Source organism: Oryza glaberrima, chromosome 2 (assembly GCF_000147395.1).
Source record: "Oryza glaberrima chromosome 2, OglaRS2, whole genome shotgun sequence".
In the NCBI taxonomy this organism is placed as follows: Eukaryota; Viridiplantae; Streptophyta; class Magnoliopsida; order Poales; family Poaceae; genus Oryza; species Oryza glaberrima.
The window spans coordinates 31,889,166-31,913,052 of record NC_068327.1 but is presented as its reverse complement, the minus strand read 5'-3'; the positions used below and the strand labels follow the sequence as shown (position 1 = coordinate 31,913,052).

General features: G+C 43.3%; 1 protein-coding gene and 1 pseudogene across 1 annotated transcript; both read right to left on the bottom strand.

The window, feature by feature from the left end:
* Positions 1 to 5,535: 5,535 nt before the first annotated feature.
* On the bottom strand, positions 5,536 to 12,748 carry LOC127763293 (uncharacterized). The gene is made up of 19 exons (XM_052287948.1): positions 12,147 to 12,748; positions 11,200 to 11,731; positions 10,841 to 11,095; positions 10,477 to 10,568; positions 10,141 to 10,338; positions 9,843 to 10,034; positions 9,521 to 9,742; positions 9,059 to 9,225; positions 8,873 to 8,966; positions 8,717 to 8,773; positions 8,494 to 8,622; positions 8,331 to 8,402; positions 7,790 to 7,903; positions 7,503 to 7,664; positions 7,289 to 7,417; positions 6,925 to 7,026; positions 6,741 to 6,817; positions 6,490 to 6,612; positions 5,536 to 6,417 (listed from the first exon to the last, which is right to left on the bottom strand). The coding sequence occupies exons 1-19, from the start codon at positions 12,684 to 12,686 to the stop codon at positions 5,856 to 5,858; spliced, it is 3,819 nt and encodes a 1,272-aa protein (XP_052143908.1). The 5' UTR covers positions 12,687 to 12,748; the 3' UTR covers positions 5,536 to 5,855.
* Positions 12,749 to 17,252: 4,504 nt separating this feature from the next.
* Positions 17,253 to 21,781, bottom strand: LOC127761487 (uncharacterized; annotated as a pseudogene).
* Between the last annotated feature and the right edge of the window lie 2,106 nt (positions 21,782 to 23,887).

The following is a 23,887-nucleotide window of genomic DNA, read 5'->3' as shown; positions in this document are numbered from 1 at the left end:
AACGAAGGGTTAAATATGGGTTGATTAGGAATCATGTTAAACATCCTCCATCACTTTATAACACAAGTTAGTTAGGAATCATGTTAATTTTCTAAAAATTAAAGAAGTAGCAAAAGAACAAGATACAAAAGGTGATAGGTGAAGGTGAAACAATAAAGTACTACAAAAGTTGGCAGGTGGAGAAATAAACTAGTAAGAAAATGGATGGTGGAGAGAATAAACAAGGTTAAAAGTAATTGATAGGTTGGGAATAAAGTTTTATCTCAGGATTTCAAAATCTCTTATATTTTGAAATAATTTGTAAGGAAAAGTCCTTGCATTTTGGGATTCTCTGTCCAAAAGAAATCAATCTTGGTTATGTACCTGAACAGATGTATATCTAGATTCATATATAGATTCATATATAGTATTGTTTCAGTACACAAATTTTGGTGTGGTGAAATGTCAGTGGCAATATTTCCTCTTTTTTTTTTCCATGTATGCAGTATTCAGTGCTTTCCTGGCTTGTCGTTGGTTTGTACTTATGATGGCCACAGCTAACTAGCTACTTCCTCCGTCCCAAAATATAAGTATTTTTAGAGTAGCTGTTTGTTGCATGTATACACGATACCGAGGTGGTGGGCTGGCAGTAACAGCTAACGGAGTGGCTACTGCAGGGCATACGTCGTTACCGACCGCAAATGAAGAGTGCTGGTTACACTTTTTTCCCCCTAAGTGAAGAGTGTTGGATTCACTTATTTTACAAATGAATAGTGTTGGTTACACTATTTTTCCCCTAAGTGAAGAGTGTTGGATTCACTTATTTTACAGTTTGAGGGTCACTACTCTATTAGAGATTCTTTTCATGTAAGCTTTTGCGTCTAACCAACTAGGAACTTAAGATTGCCAAGATGGCGGTGTGCAATATGCGTGGTCAGCTAGTCATCGTCACACTCGTGCTTTTCACCTTAATAATCACTTCATTTTCATGTCACGACGTTTTTCTTTAAGAGAAAGTCACGTTTTATTGATTATGGTAAATAAAGCGTGACTTTCTCTAAAGTCACTTTTTCTTTAAGAGAGTCACATCTATATTAGAGATTTTCTTACATTTAAATTGCATCTAGGAATATTAAAGGCAAGACAATTAGGGGACTAATGAGCTACTTGAGTGTTAAGCACAATTATTGATTAGTCCCTAAGGATGATGCTCTAAATGGATGACCCTCACAAATTAAAACTAAATGGGATGGCTTAAGGCATTTCATTGTTTTTCTTTTGAAATTGAGTCATAGGAAAAACCACCTATTCAAGTGGGGGTTGTGTCCTTGTGCTCAGATGAAAACCTATTAGAGAGAAACACGAAGCATGTCACTCACAATTGGGAGAAAAGAGCTTTGTGTTTGGCCAGGCCGAAAGCTTCAAAGTTCGGGTTCGGAACCTTCAACTAGAGCTCTCTGTTTGGCCAAGGGCTAGACCAGAAGTTCCAAACGTAAGTTCCGGAAGTTCCAACCACAGTTCTCTAGCTAGCAGAGAGGGCTAATCAGAAGTTCCGGAGTTTGAGTCGAAAAGTTTCGGTCCTCCATGTCTTCCAAAACCAAGTATTGTCCGGAACCCTCAGCCCTCAAGCCGGATGTTCCGAAGTTCAAAATTATGAGTAATGGTTAGCTTCGGGTAGGTGAATATTTAACTCCACCTACCCCTGCTTTGAGCAAGTTGTTGTTAGAACTTTTAGACCTATTCCCATAAGCTCTCCTTGGATCAAGTGCATCTGAGTGATTAGAGTGAGATTGGAGTGGATTCTTTGGGGGTTCAGTTTGAGCACTTACGATTGACATCCGACCATCATCTTCAAGCTTGGTACTCTTGGAAGTTCTCCTCCTAGCTAGTTAGGCATCACCCACGAGTATCCAGGGTGTGTGGACAACCCAAGAGGTTTGTGAACACGTTACTCTATCTCAACAAGGAAAAGGAACACCTTTGAGTGGTCATTTGGTGAGGCTTAAGATTAATCGAGAACTGGCTACTTGGAGTCCCTCAACATAGATGTAGGATATTTGCGATGCCAAATTCGGTGAAAAATTGGTGTCTCCTTATTCATCTATTGCTATGTTTGTGATTTTCCTCAGGCCGGAAGTTCCGGAGTCCAAACTGTTATTGCTTGTTGTTCTTGCATTCTCTACGTGTTTGGATTGCTTGTTCCATGAAGATTGTCCCTATCACCCTCTTTATTGGAAGAAACTAGGGGATCGAAAGTTTTGAACCTAAGGACTGGAAACTCCATTTAGCTCTCTTGTCCAGATCGAGAAGACCAACCGGAAGTTTCGATGTTTCTGGCATGATCCTCTGGATAGATTTACACCGCTGCTAAGTAGTAATTTTCAAAAATGCCTATTCAACACCACCCCACCCTTATCAATGTTCTTTCATATATAAACTTTTGCATCTAGCCAACTTGGAACTTACCAAGAAAGATTAAAACTCAAAATTCTAAATGTGACATATCACCTAGATTTGTGAATTTTTAAATAAGTAACAATATTTTTTATCGAAAATTGTAAAAAAAAAAATCAGTCCTAAGGTATTGTTCCTTAGAACACTGATAGGTCATATCGTCTGTTGAGAGACCAATAGGTACTCATTCCATAGGATTCAAAGGAATTAGTAGGCTTCAATCCCTTGTTTCAAGGGTTAATTTGATATGTACCATTGCAACTATGCCTATTCTGTTGACGAAAAAATCGAACATACCGGCCTGGGAGATCTGCTTAGCTCCAGTGCAGGTCCAAATATGATGAGATGCGGGCGTGCCAGTCAGTTTGATCCTGCAACTGACAAGATATGCAAATAGTAGATCAAAACAGCCGATCGGCTGACAAGCCGATGTAGTAGTTCCAGCCGATAGTCGATAATAGCCGATGTCGATACCAGCCGATAGCGATAGGGTTTAAGCAATCGGCTATATGTCCAATGTATATAATGATATAAAGGCAATCGGCTACTGATAATAAAATATAACAAATCGGCTGGAGGTCCGATGTCATGAAATCCACAAGATTAGATTAAACAATGAAACCTTTGTTGTCATCGGCGAAATCCAATTTATATGTATATGCAATCCTTATGAGCCGATGCAACGTCCAGATAATTCACCAGCTGAAACCCCGATGAAACCCTTATTGGCAGTCAGAAAGCAGGCTAGAGATTATGGTTCTAAGCACGACTTAGTAGATCAAACTTAACTGATGCAGCACTAAGTATGAAAAGAAACACAATATCTAGACAATCAAGCCGTTGACTGATTTTCAGAGTGGTAGATGCCTAGGCTAATCTAATCTAGCAACGCAATTTAGCCGATACCGGCAGAAACCCTAAAGCGAGAAGCAGCCGATAGAGCTAAATTGATATGCTAAGACTAGATTAATAGAGACATATGATAAATAGGTAGGCAAATATATCATCCAAACCAGAGCAATCCAAGAGGTCGAATGTACTGATGCAGCCTTGAACGACGCCGATGTAGACGATACAATTGCCTGGGCCGACGGAACATTGGACTTACCCCTTCGCCGGAGATCAAAGACGATGCAGCCCCGCCTCGGGTGCCAAGTCCCACTGGGCGATAAAATAAAGTAGAAAAGGTAAAAGGTGGCGATGCGCCGAATTGTATTGATCGTGAAGATAGATTACATAGACCCCGGGTGCACATATTTATACCCATGGGTTGATACAAGTCTTTGTCGAGCAAGAAAGAAACTAACCTAAAGATAAAAGGAAAAGATAAAGTCATTATCGGACACTAAACACACTTTCCTAAAGATAAAAGGAAACTAACAAACTATGCCTAATTAATAGATAACTGTCATGTCGCATCCTTCTTGAACTCGAACTCTTCTAGATAAGCTTCCTTTGATTGATTCGACTCCACCAAGAACACGACATCGTGGCGACTTGACTCCCATCGGCTGATTCTATAACTTTGAAGGCGATACTGACTCTAAACCAATGGTAACTTTGGGCTTACCAAATTTCACTGTTAACATATTCAGATAAATGTCATTACAATTCGTCTATTCATAATCATGCTACTCACATTTTACAAAATTGGAACCACATCATCGCCGTTACGTTTTCCATCTTCTTCCCCATATGCACATGGACCCCACCCGTCAAATTCATCTTCTCCCTCCATCCTCCCCTCCTCTTTTTTCCCGTCTCTCTCCACTACTTCTCAGCCTCCTCCCCACCAATCCATCTCGACCCCTTCACACATTGTCGTCGCCTACAGCCGTCCGGAGCTGGATCTTGTTGCTGCCGGCTCCAGGATGAGACCGGTCATCCCCAAACCCGAGTTGTTGCCACTAGAGCCTTCTTCTCGTGAAATAACTACTTGATTCAAGCAGCTGCGATGGAGCTCGAGTAACCAGCGCTCTAGCTCAGCCGTCGTCCTCTAGCCAACGATGCAACAAGTAGCCTTCGCTGCTACCCCTCCCCATGGTGCTTTGCCCGTTCCTGCCTTCCTGATGCTGGTTCTCCCCGGTGACCATGCGGAGGCTGGCCGGCGAGCTCTAGGAAGGCCGGTCCAACGTGGCGGGGCCAGTAGAGGCGCATAGTCGGCATGGAGGCAGTGGCGTTGGCAGACTCCAAGCGCTAGAGCTAACGACAATGTTGGTGTTGAATGCTGGTGTCGCCACCACTGACAAAGTTGGCAGCCTTCTCTCTCGCTTGATCAGTGCGGAGTTCGAGCACGATGTCGGTGGCTTGTTGCTGCGGGCGGCGAGGAGTGGGTCGGGATGGATTGGTGGGGAGGAGGCGGGAAAGTGTTGGAGAGAGATGGGAAAAAAAGAAAAAAAAATAGAATAGAGGAGGAAAGAGGAAGAAAATGAATCTAAGGGGCGGGCCCTACGCACCGATAGAGAAGATAGAAAACGAGACGACAATGGCATGGTTCTAATTTTGTAAAAATTTGAATGACGTGGCTACAAATAGACTAATTATCTGAATAGGCACATTTGCGATGGCACGGATCAAATTAACCCTTGTTTCAAACTGCTCCATAAGATTAGTGTGTGGCACAAAACATCACCAATAGTACTAATGATGAAGCTTAGCATTAGCTTTTTATTAAAAGAACACAAATAATTTAGTTAAAAACAGTTTAAAGTTCTAATTTGTAGTTGAAAATTTTTAAATTCTGAGTTAAAAGTTCAGAATTTTAATTGAAAGTTTTTAACATTTGAGTTGAAAGTTTCAAAATTTCAGTTAAAAGTTTTCAAGTTAATTTTGTTTCCATTTTTAAGTTTAAAGTTTTAAATATTACAGTTGAAGTTTGCCCTTTTTAAAATAAAAAGTTGAATTGACAGTGTCTTTTTTAAAAAATCACTTTCTAAGAAAAAAAATCACTTTCTAAGAAAAAAAAATCAAGTACGCCGTAGCCTTGCGTTTCATCCCCGTACAGCTCCACGATCGCGCGATTGTTTTAGCGCGTATGCCCGAATAAGGAATTCGGAAATTTCGCTACAGCTCATCTTCCATTACAGTAAGTGTCAGCGGGCAGGAAGCAACAAATTTCAAATTCAATAGTCATCAATCAAAAACTTACAACAAAATTAAATCTAATCTGAATCTGGTACCGTCATACCGACGGGTGTCAAAATTTCCCCCTTTTTCCCCTCAAAAAATCTCCCTTTTTGGCAAGAATGGAACCAAGTGCTTCTCTTCGACAGATAGGAGATGAAACGAGCAAAAACAACAACTACGGCCGAATCCTCACCAAGCACTGTACATGTCCAAAACTTTCCCTCCCAACTGCCAAGGGCCATCGGTTCAGCTATACAAAGCTTCCTTGCCCTATCTCTCTCTGTCCCTTCGTCTCCTTACTTGCTCTTCTTCTGCTTCCGGTTTTTTGTTTGCGTTCTCTTAGCAGCGAGCGCGCTGGCGGCGCTCTTCCCTTCGAGCTTCTTGGCCACCTTCATGACACTGCTCATGCCCTTGCGTGCCGCCGCTTTGCGGTCCGACCTGCGGTTCAGAAGCTTCCTGTCTAATGGCCAGTAGGCATACGGATCCATCTTGTCTTTCTTCTTGAGATCGCCGCTGGCCTTCTTGCTGGTGTAGTCATGGCCAGTGTAGGCCCAGCCGGAGCTGGTCGTCTTCCTCCTCTTGACGGACTGGCTTCGGACCGTGCTCCTGTCGTCAGCCTCGTCGTCACGGGAGATAGGCTGCTTCTTTTTGCGCCTCTCCCGCTCTTCCCGCACAATGATACGCCCTTCAGGGTCCATCTCCACCTCATCATCATCTTCATCAGGCATAGCCCTCTTTTTCGTCGATTTGAGAGCCAACCGCACTGTTTTCTGGTCAAGTAAATCTAGGGGCTCGCCAGTTGACTGATCAATGAACTTCTCTAGCAAACTCTTATCTGCTTGGCGCTTCCTGGTCGACCTGGAAAAATAACAGTTTGTGAGAAACACTTAAAATCCTCACAAACCAAGTGTGGCCTATTGTGGCACATACCGTGTTGAAGCTTTTGTTCCAGTACGAGAAGCAACTGTATGTTGGGCAGAAAAGGGACCATTGGAGTCATCCTCATCACTTCCAAAATCAGAAAACATCTGTGTGTGATTCCATCTACTTTGTCTGCAGGGAGCATGACCAGGACAGTTGAACAGAAGTTAAATTTGTATAAATAGATGTGACATTCACGCCATCAGAACTATCAACAAATTCTCAGAACAAAAAAAAAAACAATAAATGCACCACAATACCTTGTAGCTCGTGAGGTCATCGACATGTTATCCCCATCCTCAGAAGATTTACATTTCCGCATTTTTCGCTCATTAATCTGTTTAACATTGCATGGAATTGTTGAGCATATTGACCAGATACAATCATACAACATTAACTGTCTATTCTTCAAGAGAAGAGCAAAGAAAAAATACTGTAAGTTACCTTCCTAATGTTGGTCAGCAATTTTATATGTTCTTCAGGCATCACAGCCTTCACAGCATCCAAACCACATTTTTTCACTAGAATTTCCATCAGTGACTTTATCTGGCAATAAGATAAGAGATGAATAGCAAGCTCCAAGAAAACAGCAGCAGTTTACATGTAATGTGATATATCATGCATATTTCACTCTTTTAGTTTCTCCCATGTCATATATTGTCTATATGAGTTGATATGAATATATCTAGTTATTAGAATAGTAAAAGTTCCACAGGACAAAAACAACCATATCATTGTTTGTGAGCGTTTATATAAATACCACCAGAAATGCCATTGCTTTATAGTATCAAAAGCAAATAGCCAGTACCTTCGCTTTGAAGGAATTCTTTGTATCAGTTTGCCAGCTCAGCAAACCCTCGACAACTCCTTTCAAATGCTCGTGCAATACATCGGCTTTAGATTTAGCCACCAAAGCTTTGATAAAACCTAAGTTGGCCTGAATAGGAAATATAGGGCTACTGTAAGGAGGTGAAGAGAATGATAGATAAGCTAATAAACCAGAAACGTGTTGTGTGCTGTACTTTGACAATCTCTCGGTTGTTCCTCTGCATGAGAAGAAAAGTTGATGGGAGGAGCTTGTATGCTACTCCAATAAGCTCTGAGAACTCATAAGTTAACCGAGCTAACCCAGTTACAGAAGCACTAATTGCATATGGAGTTTGACCAGCAAGACCACCAGCAACCTAAACATAAAAGTAGCACTGATAAATCAAATGTAATGCAGTTCGAGGTTGGTATGGCTCAGAGCCTCATATTTCATTAGTTTGGTCCTGTCAAGACATTTAAAAACAGTAATGACATAAAGTACCATGCCAAAGAACTGGTGCAAATTCTCCTTCCTCCCGTCATTTTCTGCATCTTCACAAGCACGTCCAATTTCAATAAGTAGATCATAAGCTCTGTTTCTTGTCTTCTTGTTAGCCTGTGAAGACACATCAAGTCATGATTGTTCATCTCGCAGCTGGCATTTATGTACCATACACATACTTTCAGAATCTGTCTAATCTAGCTATCCAAAAAAAATCACACAACTTAAACCAGAACTATGCCGTAGAACTGACGGTCTGAAACTTGCATGATATTGTCATTATTGTGGCACACAACAATAATTCAATACATCCAAGTCTATAATTCAGAACATAAAAGGTTACTTGAGTAGATATACTTCTGCTTCCAGAAAATGTAAGGACAGCTGCACATTACCACTTACCACAGGAAATAATCAAAATGCTACAGTAACGTTTCAAAGGGAATAACACACAAGAGTCAAATTAGGAGTGTGCTGTCGGCAGTATACATTTTAGCTTCCTATCTACATTAAAGGATCAGAAAAATATACAATCAATTACCTCCTTTAAGGCAAGAAGTATTTCAGTCAGGAATGAACCAATAATTTCCCTCTTTCCAAGCTTAGATGAATCCTGCAGATAGAGAACAGAGGGTTCCTGTTACAATCCGAGGGACAGTATCCACATCTGCCTAGCAAGTATAACATGTTTTTTCACTACCAACCTTCAAAATGTAAACAATAAGGTGATGCAGGCATTCAAGCCTGTAGCGCTTTGATGGAAATTGGCATGGCAAAGAAGAAATCATCGAGTCCAACAAGGTATCCAAATTCCGCTCAATAAACTCAGTATCCTGAAATGATAAACATTCATAAAGATTTCAAGTTATCTCTCTGTGATCTGCCATGATGATTCACATAAAGTGCAAACTGAAAACGGAGACATACCTTGAGCAGCATTGAAAGGACCTTGTATGCTCTCTTTTGAATCAATGAGTCAGTATCCTACGAGCGTGAGAAAAAATATCAGGTACAACACAACTTACAATTTTTTTTAAAAAAAAAAAGAACAGCTTGGATACTTGCAATATATCATATATGTACCTTAATTGCAGGTTTTACATAACTGAATAGCACATTGATCGATTTTGCAGCTAAACCAGGCATTAATGAAGCTGCGAAGTCCAACAGGAGAGCCCTATGATCCATCAAGGATTGAAATTAACAATCGGCTTCAACTGGAATCTAGACATGAATAAGAAGTAACAAGAATATAAATTTTGCGCAGACCTTGCCATGTTATTTGTGTTGGAATTAGCTTCGATTTGCATTGAACTATCATTCTTTTGTTCTGCATTAACAGCTTTTGTGGCATCCAACAACTTCCTTATTGCATCAAGAAAGAACCTGCCAACAGTGTCTTTCTCTGATATGGAAGCTATATCACTTATTGCAGGCTGCTCAATAAAGAAGGAACAAGTCACATTTATGCTTGTACATGATATAAAAACAATCAACAAAACAATCCAATTATTAATCCTCAACAACAATTAACACCCAAAGGTTCAAAGTTGCCCACTGTGATCTATTCGGATGAAGTCATTAGATTATTATCAAACATTTCAAATTTTGACCAGTCGGCTGATCATAGAAGAAATCAACTTCCAGAGCCAAATCAAACAATTCCCGAAAGTACAGATCCTTAGAGCCCAGCAAGCAGATGGCACAATATAGAAGGCATCAACAATATACCTGTAGAAGTCCAATAGCATCATTTGAAGAAGCTAAGAATATAGAACATAGAACTTCCAAAAACTTTGAAGAGAAAGCCCGTATTGCTTTTAAGTTTTCCTCTGCAAACTCTTTCGTATAGCGTTCTTTTGCTCTTCTTTCAGATTTGCTTATTTCATCCTCAGCAAGTACGGCCTCTTCAACAGGAACTGACAATGCTTCCTTGTTTTGTTTAATCAAAACCTAAAATATACAAGCCAAAAAAAAAGAAAAATAAGCTCAAAAGCATAACTTAAACAGAAGTACTTGCAATATAGAACTAACCAGATGCAGTGTGAAATACCTGAATACTAGAACAAATGATACCACGCAAGTCAGGCTGGTTTTTAAGCGTGTCGCACAAAACATTCTGCAGAGCTCTAAAGTGGATTGAGGTATCACGTGCATAATTGCAGCACGATGGTAACAAAGACCATAGTGAATACACATAACCTTCTGCTCTCTTGGCGGAGAAAAGCTTATCTTCCTTTAAAAGCTGTTCAATTGAAGATGTTGGAAACAGTCAGTGCAGTTTAAAATGAAAGTGCTTAATCTGTTTTTGCTTTAAAACTATTAGGATTTTCAAAAAAAATGGACGATACCTTTGGAATGTTCTTCTCTACAGCTCTAATAATGTCCCGAATATCTGTTAAGAAAAATTGTAAACTGGCACCAACAATGTGCTTTTCTAAAATGGGGAAGATCCATTCATTTTCATCAGATATTGAATGAATCTGCAGGATTTTAAGAACATTCTTTGGTCCCATAGCAGCAACAGCTGAACCAAGACATGAATCAAGCTGCAAATAAATGCATATGAAGGTAAGCCAGGAGATAACCAAACATACATGGAGTAAACAAAGTTAGTTGCATGAAAGGTATAAATTTGTTTATATTATGCTGAAGGACAATGGTGCTTTTGCTATGGGAAAAGTTACCTGCTTCCGGAAAGAGAAGTCATCGTCTGACAAGTTTTGCATGTCTGCCAAGTTCTTAAGTGCTTCAGGCAAAAGGTCAGCTGACGATTCTCCTGTAGTTTTGCATTAGAGATCAGTACAGGAACAATTATCACAAATAATCAAGCAACTAATTACCAATAGCATAATTCAATTTAACAAAAACACCTTTGGATAAAGGTTGTTAATGGCTCAAGAAAGAGAGTCCAACACAAAAGATGTGAACAAGAAGCTACATTGAATCTTAATGCTCTGACCAGAGGAGCCAGATTACTAAAATAGAGACTCTCATATTATTCCTAAGCTATTGAATGATGAGGATATGCTAACGTAGTGGTATACTTACCCAATTTGTCAAATGCCATTGAAATCACATGAAATGATTTGTCCCAGACATCACCGTACCGGACATTTAGCAAGCCCTCTAGGATAGCACATATCTTCTCTATGGTTGTGGGATCAGATCTTATCCCTGGATGTCTAGACTTAATCTGGGTAATTCCCTGTAAGATCATGCTTTCATCGATGCAGTCTTCTATTAAACTTTTGAAAGCCTCCACAGCAGAAAATCTTGCTTCTTCAAATTCACTTGCCAATATATCTGGCGAACAATTTACAACAAGACTTTTACACAAAAGACATAATATGACTTACTAGGTATAATTGATCAACTTAAAGGTGCCAAGTTTTGTGAGAAGAACCAACCTCCAAGTGAAGTAAATACTAGTGGAAGCTTTACAACACATATGTTCTTATTCTGATTATAAATTTTTCTAGTAGCAATATTTAGAAGCCTTGCAATTGAAGCCATTTCATCCCCTGATTTTCTTTCAACAGAGACAGATAGCCCCAAAGAGCATACTATATCCAGTAGCACGTCAGATTTAAGCTGTACAGTTGGACCGTCGCCAACAGCATGCAGAATCTCCAATATGCTCCTTGTCAAGATTGGTTGGTGCAGATCCAACAGAGCTTTAAAATATTTTATGATGGTATTGGAAGGTTTTGATGACATAAGAGGGAGGCAGCATTTTAAAGCATTCAGAATATACAAGACTTCCTTAGCCCCCTTAGGTCCGCCTTCTGCTACATCTGTGTTTACAGCATTGGATCCACCAGCAAGCAGTAGAAAACGCTCAAAACATCTCGTTATTCCTTCACTCGCAGGGACCAAAACAGCTTGCCTCTGGAAACTGAGCAGAATATCTCGCAAGCATGAATGAGACTGCTTCCTCACCTACAGCCCCATCAAAGCAAACTATGAATGATTTTTCAGCATGATACAGGGCAATTGAATTTTGATATGAGTAAAGCTAACAACATGAACAAAATCTGCAGAGCCAAGAATACAATGTGTGCAGTATCCTTCTTCGATTATTACTCTCTCCAGTCAAATTTATTTGACATTGGGAGAAATGAGTTTAGTTGTATTATTTTACTATGAGGGAGTATGACTCTAAAATTATGAAGTCTAGAATTTCCCATTAAACTAAACGGTATTCTGCATCCTAAATCAGATTAACCGAAACAGCATTGGATGCCCAGTAAACCTTATCAGTATATCACAACAAGTTACACAGCAGTGCATATTTACCCGCATAAGTAATCTTTTGACAGCAACATAGTTGAGAGAATTGGTATTTTGCTAGTACCTTAGGCCGGGGATCAACTGCTAGACGTAGCACCACCCCATAGAGCGGCTCCACTGCCTCCCAGTTCGCCTTCTCCCCAGCCGAGATCAAGTGCGCGAGGCACCTCACCCCAGCCCTCACACCGGAGTCAGGCGTCGAAGGGAACTCGAGCACCCGCACCACGTCGTCCGCGACCTCACGCCCCCGGGCGCGCGCCACGGCGGGAGGCAGCGCGGGCACCGCGGCCGAGAGGAACGCGAGGAGCGCGCCGGAGACGTGCCGGTCCGCGGCCCCGGCCCCCGCGCGGGCCAGGGGCGCGAGCGCCGCGGCCGCCGCGGCGAAGTACGCGACGGGGTTGGCGGCGACGCCCTGGTCCCTCACGGCCTGCGCCATGGCGGCGGCGGTGGCGCAGAGGTGCTGGTCGTCCTCCCGCGGCGACCCGCCGAGCCGCGCCAGGACGGCCGCGGCCAGGTCGGGCTCCCCGTCCATGAGGGAGAGCTCGTCGTCGCCGGTCGCCGAGCGCGGCGTCTGGGGGAGCTCGCCCATGTCGACGTCGGCCATGGCGGGCGGCGGGAGGTGGCCGGTGGCGGGGAGGCGGGGAGGCGAATGCGTTAGGGTTTTTGGCGAGGCGTGGGAGTCGCACACGGGTTGAGTGGTTTTGCACTTTTTGCAATGTGTTGGTGGGCCCGACCCACTAACGGTCCATTTCTGTATCATTAATGGGCTGTGTATTCCTTGTTCAAAATGGCTTGGATGGGCCTAGATACGGGTCTGTATAACGTAATGGGCCTTACGAGGCCTAGATTGGGCTCTACAATCGCTTACACCCTCTGTAGGAATAAGTTCATCTGAGAGAGGAGGTAGAAGAGGAGGGGTGATAATGATACGTGGGGCTCACGTGGGCCCATCATTTTTAAATTAATTTTTTGTGTAACTGACATGTGGGGCCACAAATTTTATTATTTTTCAAATCAAATTGTCGCGTAAGCGCCACGTAACTGCCACGTCATATGAAAACTGAGTCAAATTAGCCACGTAGGCGCCACGTCAGCGAAAACCGTCGTACAAACCACCATGAAACTTATATTGCACCAGTTTTGACAGTTGAGGAACCCGTTGTATCTGGGTTTTTCGGTTGAAGGACGAAAATCGAATTCGTTGATAGGTTAAGGGACCTCAGATGAACTTATTCCGTCCTAAAATAAGTTCATTTGTGGGTTTCTGGGTCCAACGTTTGACCGTCCGTCTTATTTAAATGCTTTTTATTATTAATATTTTTGTTGTTATTAAATGATAAAACATGAATAGTATCTTATGTGTGACTTTTTTAAAAGTTTTTTATATTTTTTAAATAAGACGGAGGGTCAAACGTTGTACACAGAAACCCATAAATAAACTTATTTTGGGACGGAGGTTATAGCCTTGTAAGTTGAAATGAATTAACACTTCGAATGGACGTGCTAAAATAGTTCCATGTCTATTGTCTTATCCCCTCTATCTCAAAAAAGAAATGCAGAGCAGAAGATTGGTGTTTGTTCCACAAAAAATTGAAAAAGGATTGCATGTCTTCCCAAACAAGAGTCTTCAGTGAGGAAGATGGGACTCATTGGCTCTGGTGGTAACAACTTTCAACTTTGGTAGCCTGGAGTGTCCAATATAAAGTGGTGTGTTTAGTACAAACAAGAAAAATAAACAAATAAATAAAAAGAAGTTTCTAAGAAGGGTGAAAAAAAAAGGTTACCTGCTTAGAACAAATCAAAAAATGCTTCTAGAATGTAGTTTTTTTAAAGCTTCAGCTTCTTATTTTGCTTTTTTTCCCTTCTCTTTGTATAAGACGGTCTGGCTAATTGCGTCGTGTAACTATAACTATTTTCTTCTAATATATTGACGTGCAATCCTTTTGTGCGTTCGTGAAAAAAAAAATACTTCTAGAATGAGAAGGTTCTAAGAAAGACTAAATGAGAAAGTCGAAAGCTCGTTTTAAATTGAGATCATTTAAGGGTCAAAGTGATTTTAAAGACTTCTTAAGATACGAATGGAATCAATGGATGAGGACCGAGAGGAAGAAAAATGACTAGAAATTACAACAGTGAGTCTTAAACTAGCTACAGCGCATGTCTTAAGACTTAAGTTATGTTTATCCGGTCAAAGAGACTGATAGTACGAGGTAGGTTAAGGAAAATGAAATGCTGAGGTCTACCATCCAAACCAGAATGTCCTAACCAACTTGAAACCCTAATGGTAATATATTCACACACTGTTACAGAAAAAAAATGCCATCTTCTCCCAAGTAAAAGCAAAATGGTCCTCCCAACGAAGCACAAAGAAACAGTTATTACACTGAAGAACCTCATGGTTGTTGGGGACAGTAGCCACACAACATTCCTCTTCCTGCCAAACATTCTCTCTCCAAGCTTCTTTCCAACAGGAGTAGGCTATCTGCAGCTCTGCATCTGCACCAAAACACAAATTAAAGCTGCTGCATCAGCAATCTCAGCATGGTAGACAGGAGTAAACCACCCATGGAGCTAGGTACGCACGCATGCATTGACCCTCTGCCTAAACCAATCCAATCAAAATTCTATCAAATTCGCAACTGGGCACACACGGATTATCGATTTACTTATCAGCATCAGCGCCCATGTCCACCCGACAACAGCGAGCGCGCGTGCATTTGTTTAGCCACAAAAACACATCACTCTCGCTGATGCCACCGGCTCTCAACTCTGTCCGCGACTGCACTGTCTGCATCTGACGACACCCCGCGTTGCCGATTAGATGCCAATCCCCAACCACATACACGCCAAATTGTCGCGTAAATTGCATATTTATATAGTTCTATACGCCCTAAATTGGCATACAAAAATGGTATTTACAAATTAAAAAGTTCTGCGTTTGAGCACTGACATCACATCAGTTGCCGCGCGTGCATTTGTTTAGTGGTGATATGATAGCCAGGCACTGGGCTCTCAACTTTTTGTCCGCAACTCGTCGTCGTCTCTCCTTCTGAGATTGTATAGCCTACTTGATCAGCTGTTCAAATAGTTAATTTAGTTTCTACTTGATCAGCAGTGTTCAAATGGTTAATTATCACCATAAAGATAAGAACTACATATAAGTGAGGAAAGACTAGTTTAGTCGGCCAAGATTAGGTTAAAACATGTGGCTAACCATTAACAAAACCCCCAGTTGCTGCAGGCTTTCATCTCGATCGCTTGATCAGAGTCATACAATCGTTTACGGTCGCCGTCCAAGGGCCGGGCCGACGGGCGGTTAAACTAGCCTTGACGCTGCCATCATCTCCAGGTAATCAAAGCGGCTTTTTGTCAAAAGTTAAACTCGAATGATCCCTCTAATTAAATTCACCTCTGACAGCGACTAACACAAGTCACACAGACAGAGATTTCATCTCGGATTAATTATTAACTGATGAACTGAACTCTGGGTTTTTAGGTTGATTAACTGATGAACTCGGATTAATTGGATTGGATGGATGGATGGGGATCCGAGATTTGGTGGTCTGCCTTTGATCGATGAAAAAGAAGAAAACTTTAATTTCGAGAGGCAGGTTTGGGCTCCCTTTCACAGAGAAAGTTAGGTCTTTTTAGACAACCATGTCTTCCTACCACATGTACTATGCTTTTGCCCGCCTATATATACGCCACATCGCTTGCAAGTTGCAGCCATCACCATGCAATTCCTCTACCTCTCCCAGCTCTCCTCTCCTCCTCCAATGGCGAGAGAGAGGCTAGGGCCTAGCTAGCTCTAGCCCTAGCCCTAGCCCTAGGAGAAGAACTGAAGAAGGAGGGGTGAGCAAACCGTGCTGGAGAAGCAGGGCACGTGCTCGACGGCGGGGCTGGCTGGCCGGCCGGCTTGCAGCATGTGCGCTCCTTCTCCAGCATGGCTTCTCGCCCCGTCGATCGCCGCGGCGGCGCCGCCATTAGAGTGGGGGCTTGAGCTCGTGATCGATCGAGCTAAGTAGCACGTCCATGGATGGATGGATGGATCGGCCATCGAAATTCGCCGATGCATTGTAAGTAGAAGTGTTCTAAGTGTTGTTTATGTTTTCTTGATTGGATCTTATGAATGCAGCTGATACCTAAGCTAGCTAGCTGGTCTAGCTGACGAGTTAGTCAGAAACGAGGTCCTACATGGTGATCGAATTCTTGACCTTTGAGCCAATTTGTCGCTAGAAAGTCATGGAAACTCGTGGAAATTTGCCTGAAAACTTTTGAGGTAAACAGGATACTGACGAGTTAATTTGGTCATTAATATGGTGTGTTAATTAGCTAGCTGAGCCCATAGGAAGGTTCAGAGACACATCTGAAATGGATCACCTGATTTTGACCAAATGGTATATATATGGACTTTTTAATTTCTCCTGTCAAAGTTAATTCCTTTCTCCACCAATGGATCGATCGAGTTAGTTCCATCGAAAGTTATACTTTTCCTCAAAGTTTGTACAGTAGCATCTATTAATAGCATGTAGTTATATGTAAGCAAAGTATGCTTATGGACAGACAAGGTGGGTATCACTGTGAGCAAAGCAAGACCTAGAACTTAGATGCATGTTCCTGAACAAGAAAAAAGGAACTTGCAGAGAGCTAGCTACTGATTTTCATACTATCCTTGTTAAGCATGACAAAGTGACAAAGACTTTCAGAGAGAGAAAGCAAAGATGCAGGTGAGGGAAGCCAACAGTGTTTGATGTTGGTTGGTCCTACACGCATGGAAAGCTCAGGTATGTTCTTCTCAGTGCTAATATGCTGTTCCAGTAGGAGGTAGCTAACTGTCTTAGTTAAATCACACAATAGTGTTCTTGAGAATATTGGTCATGGATGATAGCATGGTATTAACTAATATTCCGTTCCAGTGAGTATATAGACGGTTCCTATACGGCAGAAACCATGAGATGCTTCTACACATGTACAAGCAGATTTACCTCCAACAAAACACACATGTACGATCAGAAGGCAACGAATGATAAGCAGTATGTTTAATTTACTACTTCATATAGTGTCTTATTAGATGCACTATATTTGGTGATAAACTGATAATCCTAGCCGTCTCTCCCAGCGGAAGTGCACAAATGAGTACTGTTCCTAGCATGCATGTTTGTTACAATGTTTTGATCTGAATGTCAATTTGTAGAGAAAAGAGCTACATATACAAATTATAGGTAGAGAGCATACATCACTAGGGGAAAGCATGTTCAGCTTTTACTCATGTTTGGAATGACCTTCATCACATTTAATTAACCAAAGCTAAAAATCACAAATATATATTCTGAAATTTCGCTAACAAAGTGAATGTTCTGAAACATGCACGAGTGCTAATTCCCAACTAACCAGTTCACGACATATATATTGTGGATGGACAGTTCTCATTTTCATGGTACAGTATGCAAACAGGTAGTTGCCAAAACATAGACTGTTAAGATAAGAACATCAGAAGAAAACATAAACACGCCATCATACGTACAGAAGTATCTCCAAATCTGCTCTTCTTGCATCCTGATTGGTCTATGGAATATCCTTACTGTATCAAGGAATAGTATTCAGATAACAACATTTCACCTCTTTGAAATTTGAATCAAGATGATGCAAGGGTTTCTGATTTCTGAATATTTCAGGCAGCGACCTAATTTCCACACTGGTCTATATTTACAGTAGTAATAACTGTCTATTCCCAGTTCTTCAGATCAGCTCCTGCCACAGTTGAATGATCGAAACGAGAAGAACGACCGATGAGCTGTGACCAAAAAAAAACAGACAACATTAGTACAGAGGCAGAAAGAAACAAGAATGATCTGCAAAACACACAACAAAATCAAACAACATTTTTTTTCACCTTTTGGTGATTTCTCCTGTGGGTCTATCTCATGCAGTTCAGACTTTGCAGGAGATGCAACCACAAGGCTTTGCAAAGAGCAACCTGCAGAGTTAAAACATGCAAAATGCGTTTGAAAATTCACATTAACAAGCATCAGAAATCTACCACAACATATCATGTACTAGTAATTACTAATTGTCATGTACTCTATGGAAGAACATGAAATTTGATTACCCTGTGGAGAGGCGGCAATGGCATAGCCATGGTCCATGTCGTCGGAGGCAGCGTCCGAGGAGGCCATCCTTGGCTTGATCGTCTCACCGGACGGCCACCCTCCGCTGCCGCTGTCGTCGTCGGCCACCGAGGGCACCGACGGCGAGGTGCAGTCGATGACGGTGACATCCTTGCCTCGTCTGTTCTTCTTCCCGAAGCTCAAGAAGCTCTTGAATCCTCGCGACCGCGCCGCGCCGGAGACCCTGGCCGGCGGGGTGGACATCGTCGTCGTCGTCATCGCCATCAGGGCGAGCTTGTCGGCGCTCTGCTGCCGCTTCTTGCGCAGCAACGCGGCGTCCTCCTCGAGCAGCCTCTCGATGGACGGAGCTCGCGAGATGTAGGAAGCTGGCGCGCTGCTGGGAGGGGAGCCGCGCCCTGACCTGTTGCCGGAGAAGGAGGAGGAGGAGGAGGAGGACTCGTAGGAGCTCTCCCTCGCCGGTGCCTCGTCCGCGACGATCGTCGTCGCGCTCTCTGCCGCGACGGCGTCCGACGTGGAGCCGTGGTCTCCTCGCCGCGCGCGGCGGCGTCGCTGTTATTCTTCTCCACCTCCAGCTCTGCAGGTTTGGCATCTGAGACAGCCAAAGCTTCAGAACGCCTCGCCATGGCATCCTCCTCCCCCTCGACGTCGTCCTTCTTGACGTAGACATAGCTCGGCTCGGTGTCCGAGTCACTGGTGATCTCTCCATTCGCCAGCTTCTGGGGAGACACCGTGACCTCCTCGGCGTCGTGCTCGCCGACAGGCTTCGCCTCGGCTTCACGGTCGTATGATCCACCGTCCACTGCCTCGCCGCAGTCTGAATCCGGCGAGGCGGCGCGGGCATTCGCTGCCGCCGCGCCAGCGAACGGTGACGGGGGAGAAGCATTCCCGGTTTCGCCATGGACAGTAGCCTGCTCGGTCGAACAGCTCTGCGCCGGTGCAACCGCGGCACAGGTGTTCGACAGAACCGCCTCCTTGAGATTCTCCAACCCGCCGGAACTCGACCGCCGGGGCAGGGAGCGCGGCGGCTTCGGCTTCGTCGTCCCACCCTTGGCAGATGATGAGCCATGCTCTTTCGCCGTCGAGCTCCTGTGCCCTGAGAACACCCTGGGTTTCGGCGCGGTCGTCGTCGCTCCGCCGCCGGTGACCCGCGCTACTCGATGGCTGCCGGCGCCCGCCGTGGTGGGTCGCTCTGACGTCGGCGGCGGCGGCGGCTCCTGCGACAGCGCTCGCCGCGCCCCGGCGTCGGGGAGGCTGCTCTTCGTGGCGGTGGACGAGAAGCTCCTGGTGCGTGCGTGCTTCTTGCCGGAGATCCTACTCGCCGGAGCAGCCACGTCGGATCTTCTCCTCTTCTCGCCGTCTTTCCCAGCTTTCTGTAGTACACGCCACAACACCCGATTAAACAACAACCGAATGTATTATTTAAATGTTTTTTTAATATACGACGCTGTAACTTTTTCATAACCGTATTACAGTTTATCTTATTCATTTTTTTAAATATAAAAAATTTAAATCGTATTTTAGAAAAACATTTGATAATAAATAAATAATAATTACATAAATTGTTTTGAATATGATGGATGATCAAACAGATTTTAAAAAGTTAAAGACATCATATATTAAAAAACATAAGTATCAAATATATAAAAAAATTACGATTACACGAAAAACACATACGCACATAATTTATTTTTTACAATTACACAAAAAACTCATACGCACACAGGGCACCACCACGTAGGGAATGTTTCACGTGGCAACGTGTAAGCTAGGGCAGATACAATTGACAGCGAAACCCAATAGTTGTCCGATGCGACAGCAATATATATATTTTATAAACCCAATAGTCGAACAAGTAACTCTCATTTTGGACGTGCAAAAACAATCTCTTTCGACAAGTTCGACATGAATATATATATTTTTTTATAAAAAAAAGAGAAACAAGTCCATGCTCACGCAGTCAAGCACGGTTCCAATTTTTTTTCTCTTTTACGGACGATGAGTCGAGCAGTTGACGAAGCATGCGTTTGCACGGGAGCGCACGCATTCACAGGGAAGGACACGCAGACTTGAGATGAGAGATATCATCAGGAATACACGTACGATTTATTGACACACGGAATGTTGATGCTGCCTTGCTTGCTGCCTGCGCATGCAGTTTCTTCCCGGGACCGGGAGTTAACTCCTTGGCAGAGATATGTGCTGCAGCAGAAGATGCTGAACAAGGATTTGGTCGTGAACCCACCATTTATCGTTTCACGTGAACCCTTGTGCCGTACTAAAAATTTTACCACTTTAGGTCCCGTTTCGAATGGTGAAATAATTAATCTTCTGAAAATTGAACTGACCTCTACGAAACACTATTCTTTTTCGCGAAAGCGCTACGAAATACTATAAAGAATTCTGCAGTCTAAAGATGACCATTAGTTATTAGATTTACTAAACAACACATAGTTAGCTTATTTTAGCCTTTTAGGACGGATGAAGTATGTGCCATGAATCAAATCTTGACATATCCGGTTTCGTAGTACAATAATTTTTTTTAGGATGGAGGGTATAGGCTATAACACGTAATTTAAAACTAGAACGAATTAGTTTTGACTCTCTCAAGAAAAAATTTCAGAATGAAAACGTGAGAGGGGGATTGATCAAAGAGAATGCAGTTGCATACTTGCATGCACAGGAAGCATCGAGCTAGGGATTTTTTTTTTTCAGCGAAAGATAGAAGGATTCATCAATCATGGAATGGCATGCAGATTGCAGAAACGCAACGTCCAAACTATTTGGGTCAATCAATCATATCCTAGAAGGCTAGAAGCAACTTAGCAACTTGAGACCCGTTAAAAACGACCCGCGCTTGTTAAGTTGCAACAAAGAGACGGAACGTGTCGTGCCGGCGACCGCAAGCAGAAAACGACCTTTTTGGCAACGGAATTACCTACCTCTCGGACTCCGGCCGCGCCGCCGCCGTCGTCGTCCGTCGCCGTGGCGGTGGCGGTGGCACAGCCGGCGGCGCGACGCTCGAGCTGCGCCCAGAGCGCCCTGACCTCGGCCTCCTTGCGCTCCATGCGCGCGCGCCACCCTTCCCGTTCCCGCAGCCACTCGTCCCTCCGCCTCGTGTACGCCTCGTACCTCCTCCCCCTCACGTCGCCGCCGTCTCCGTCCCCCTCCTCCTCCTCCTCCTCCTCCTCCTCCTCCTCCTCCCCGCCGCCACCGCGGGCATCGGCGCCATCGTCGTCGCCGCGGGGCGCGCCGCTCCTCTCCGCCCGCCGCTGCTTGTACCCGGCGAACTGCCGCTCCAGCTCCGCCGCCATCGCCCACAGGTCCACCTCCCCACCATCTAGCGGCATGATCGCGACGATGCCGGCGACGGCGAGATCGATCGATGGGATTGACGAGGCCGGCGCGTCGCGTCGCGCGCGGTCGTGGGCGCACGCACACGCGCGGGCGGAGCGGCGACGACGGGTGGGTTTGGTTCGTTTTTTTTTTTTTCTCTTGTACAGGTGGCGCGCGCGGTGGGAGTGAATATTTGGGGAGGCCGCGGGCGGGCTGTGGGGACGGTTGGGCGGGTCTGGGTCAGGCCGGCGAGCGGGTTAGGTCCAACGCTGCTTATGCTTAGGTAATCCACCTTGTAGCCATCGTCCGTCCGCGCGCATGACGCCTTCTCCGCACGGCGTATTCGGGCCGCCGCCAGCTTCGTGCAGTTTGGCACGGTTTTTTTTTTTCGCAAGGATTTAAACGTGTTCTTTTTTTTCATGTCTTAAGGCTAAACCGATCTATGCATTGTTTTTTTATAAATACAGAACAGACACAAGCACCCACAATACACACACTCATCTTTATAAACGCACACACGCATACCTTAAAAGATTGGATCGGCATATCTTAAAATTGACGAAGTTACCATTGGAGTCTCGCTACCACTGAAAGAATAATTAGGAACGTAGCCTATCATTAAAAGAATAATTAGCTATAAATACGAGCATTAAGGAACTTAATCAGTTGAGCTACACACGCTTCACCTTACGTATGCATTGTGATTAGTCAGTGTTAGAGAATGTAGTTATACAACGAGAGGTCACAAACACCACGCATCTATGCACACCTGCATTGCTTGGTACTCCTGTTTCGCGAGAGTAACATGGACATGGTAACGTGCGAAACCTAGGCATGTACTGTACCCTGTCATTTGCCGCTGCCAATCCAGGATCGACACACCCGTCGTCAGAAAGACAGAGATCCGTTTCTTCTGCTCTCGCCCCGGGTGCGCTTTGTCCAAGAGAATGAAAATCACAGGTGACGAATCGATCATCAAGAACAGGGAAGAAATTCAGTTCAGCGTATAGCATCTTCTCTCGCTGTGCCTGATCTCTCTCTGATGAGCATTTAATATCCCTGACCTGAGTTGGATAGGTATAGGAGCATCCGATGCAGAGGTAACTGTAAGTCTGTCTGAATATTCAGATGAGGAATTTTTGCTCCTGTGCTCTGATCTCCAACAGGCCGGCCCCGGGTAGGAATACACCCTCTGCTTCTCGCCTCTGCTCGATCTGCACTGAGTCTGTATAGCCTCTGGCTCCTCCAATTAAGCTGCTGTGTTTGTCACGAGAATGGAGTGCCATGGACGCATGGTTGGAAGCAAATCACCTATAGTAGGCTGTGTTTAGTTCCATAATTTTTCTTCAAACTTCCAACTTTTCTATCACATCAAAACTTTTCTACACACACAAACTTCTAACTTTTTCATCACATCGTTTCAATTTCAATCAAACTTCTAATTTTAGCGTGAACTAAACACACTCACCCGTAGTATAGTACTCCGAACATGTATGACAAAGAGAAGAGACCTTATGAGGGTCAAGTTATCTTCAGAGTCTAGTATAGTACTCCGAACATGTATGACAAGAGAAGAGACCTTATTGGGGGTCAAGTTATCTTCAGAGTCAGAAATGCTTTGTTCTATAGGAAAACAATGCCAATATACCTTGTTGCACCGGTGTGCTCCCGATCTCTCGGATTCCTCTTCGCCCCACCTGCTTCTGCATTCTGCATTGTGGGGTTCAAAAGCTCCATCTATCTCGACATGTTCTGGGTATAGTAATGTGTTGGAGCAGGAACCTGTACTACTAACCTAACATGCATACACACATTCAACAGATGCACACTATTTTGGAAGTAGATTTTTGTCCCTCGTGGAGATATCCCCTCGTTTTGTACATGTAGTTCAAAAGTTATAATTTTTTTTAAATAATATCAAGATAGATCAATATATGATATATATTTTCACAAGATAGATTAATATGTGATATATCTTTTCACAAACATGCGAGTTAAAATTTAACTTATACAATTCGAAACAAAAATAACAAATATGACCGTGAATTACGTGTTCTATTCATAATTAAATTTGTTATTTTTATTTCTACTTGTATAAGTTGAATTTAAATTTGCATGTTTGTGAAGCGACATATCACATATTGATCTATCCTACTAAAATTTTTAATTACTTTTTAAGTGGCATATAAAAATAAGGGGATATCCCCTTAAGGGATAATTTGAGTTTTCCCACTATTTTACACTTTGCTAGCATATTTTCTATAGAGCAATGCTACACGTACTAAATTTTTCTTACTAAACATTTACTAACAATCATCTCAACCGTTTGATTTAAGTAGATGGA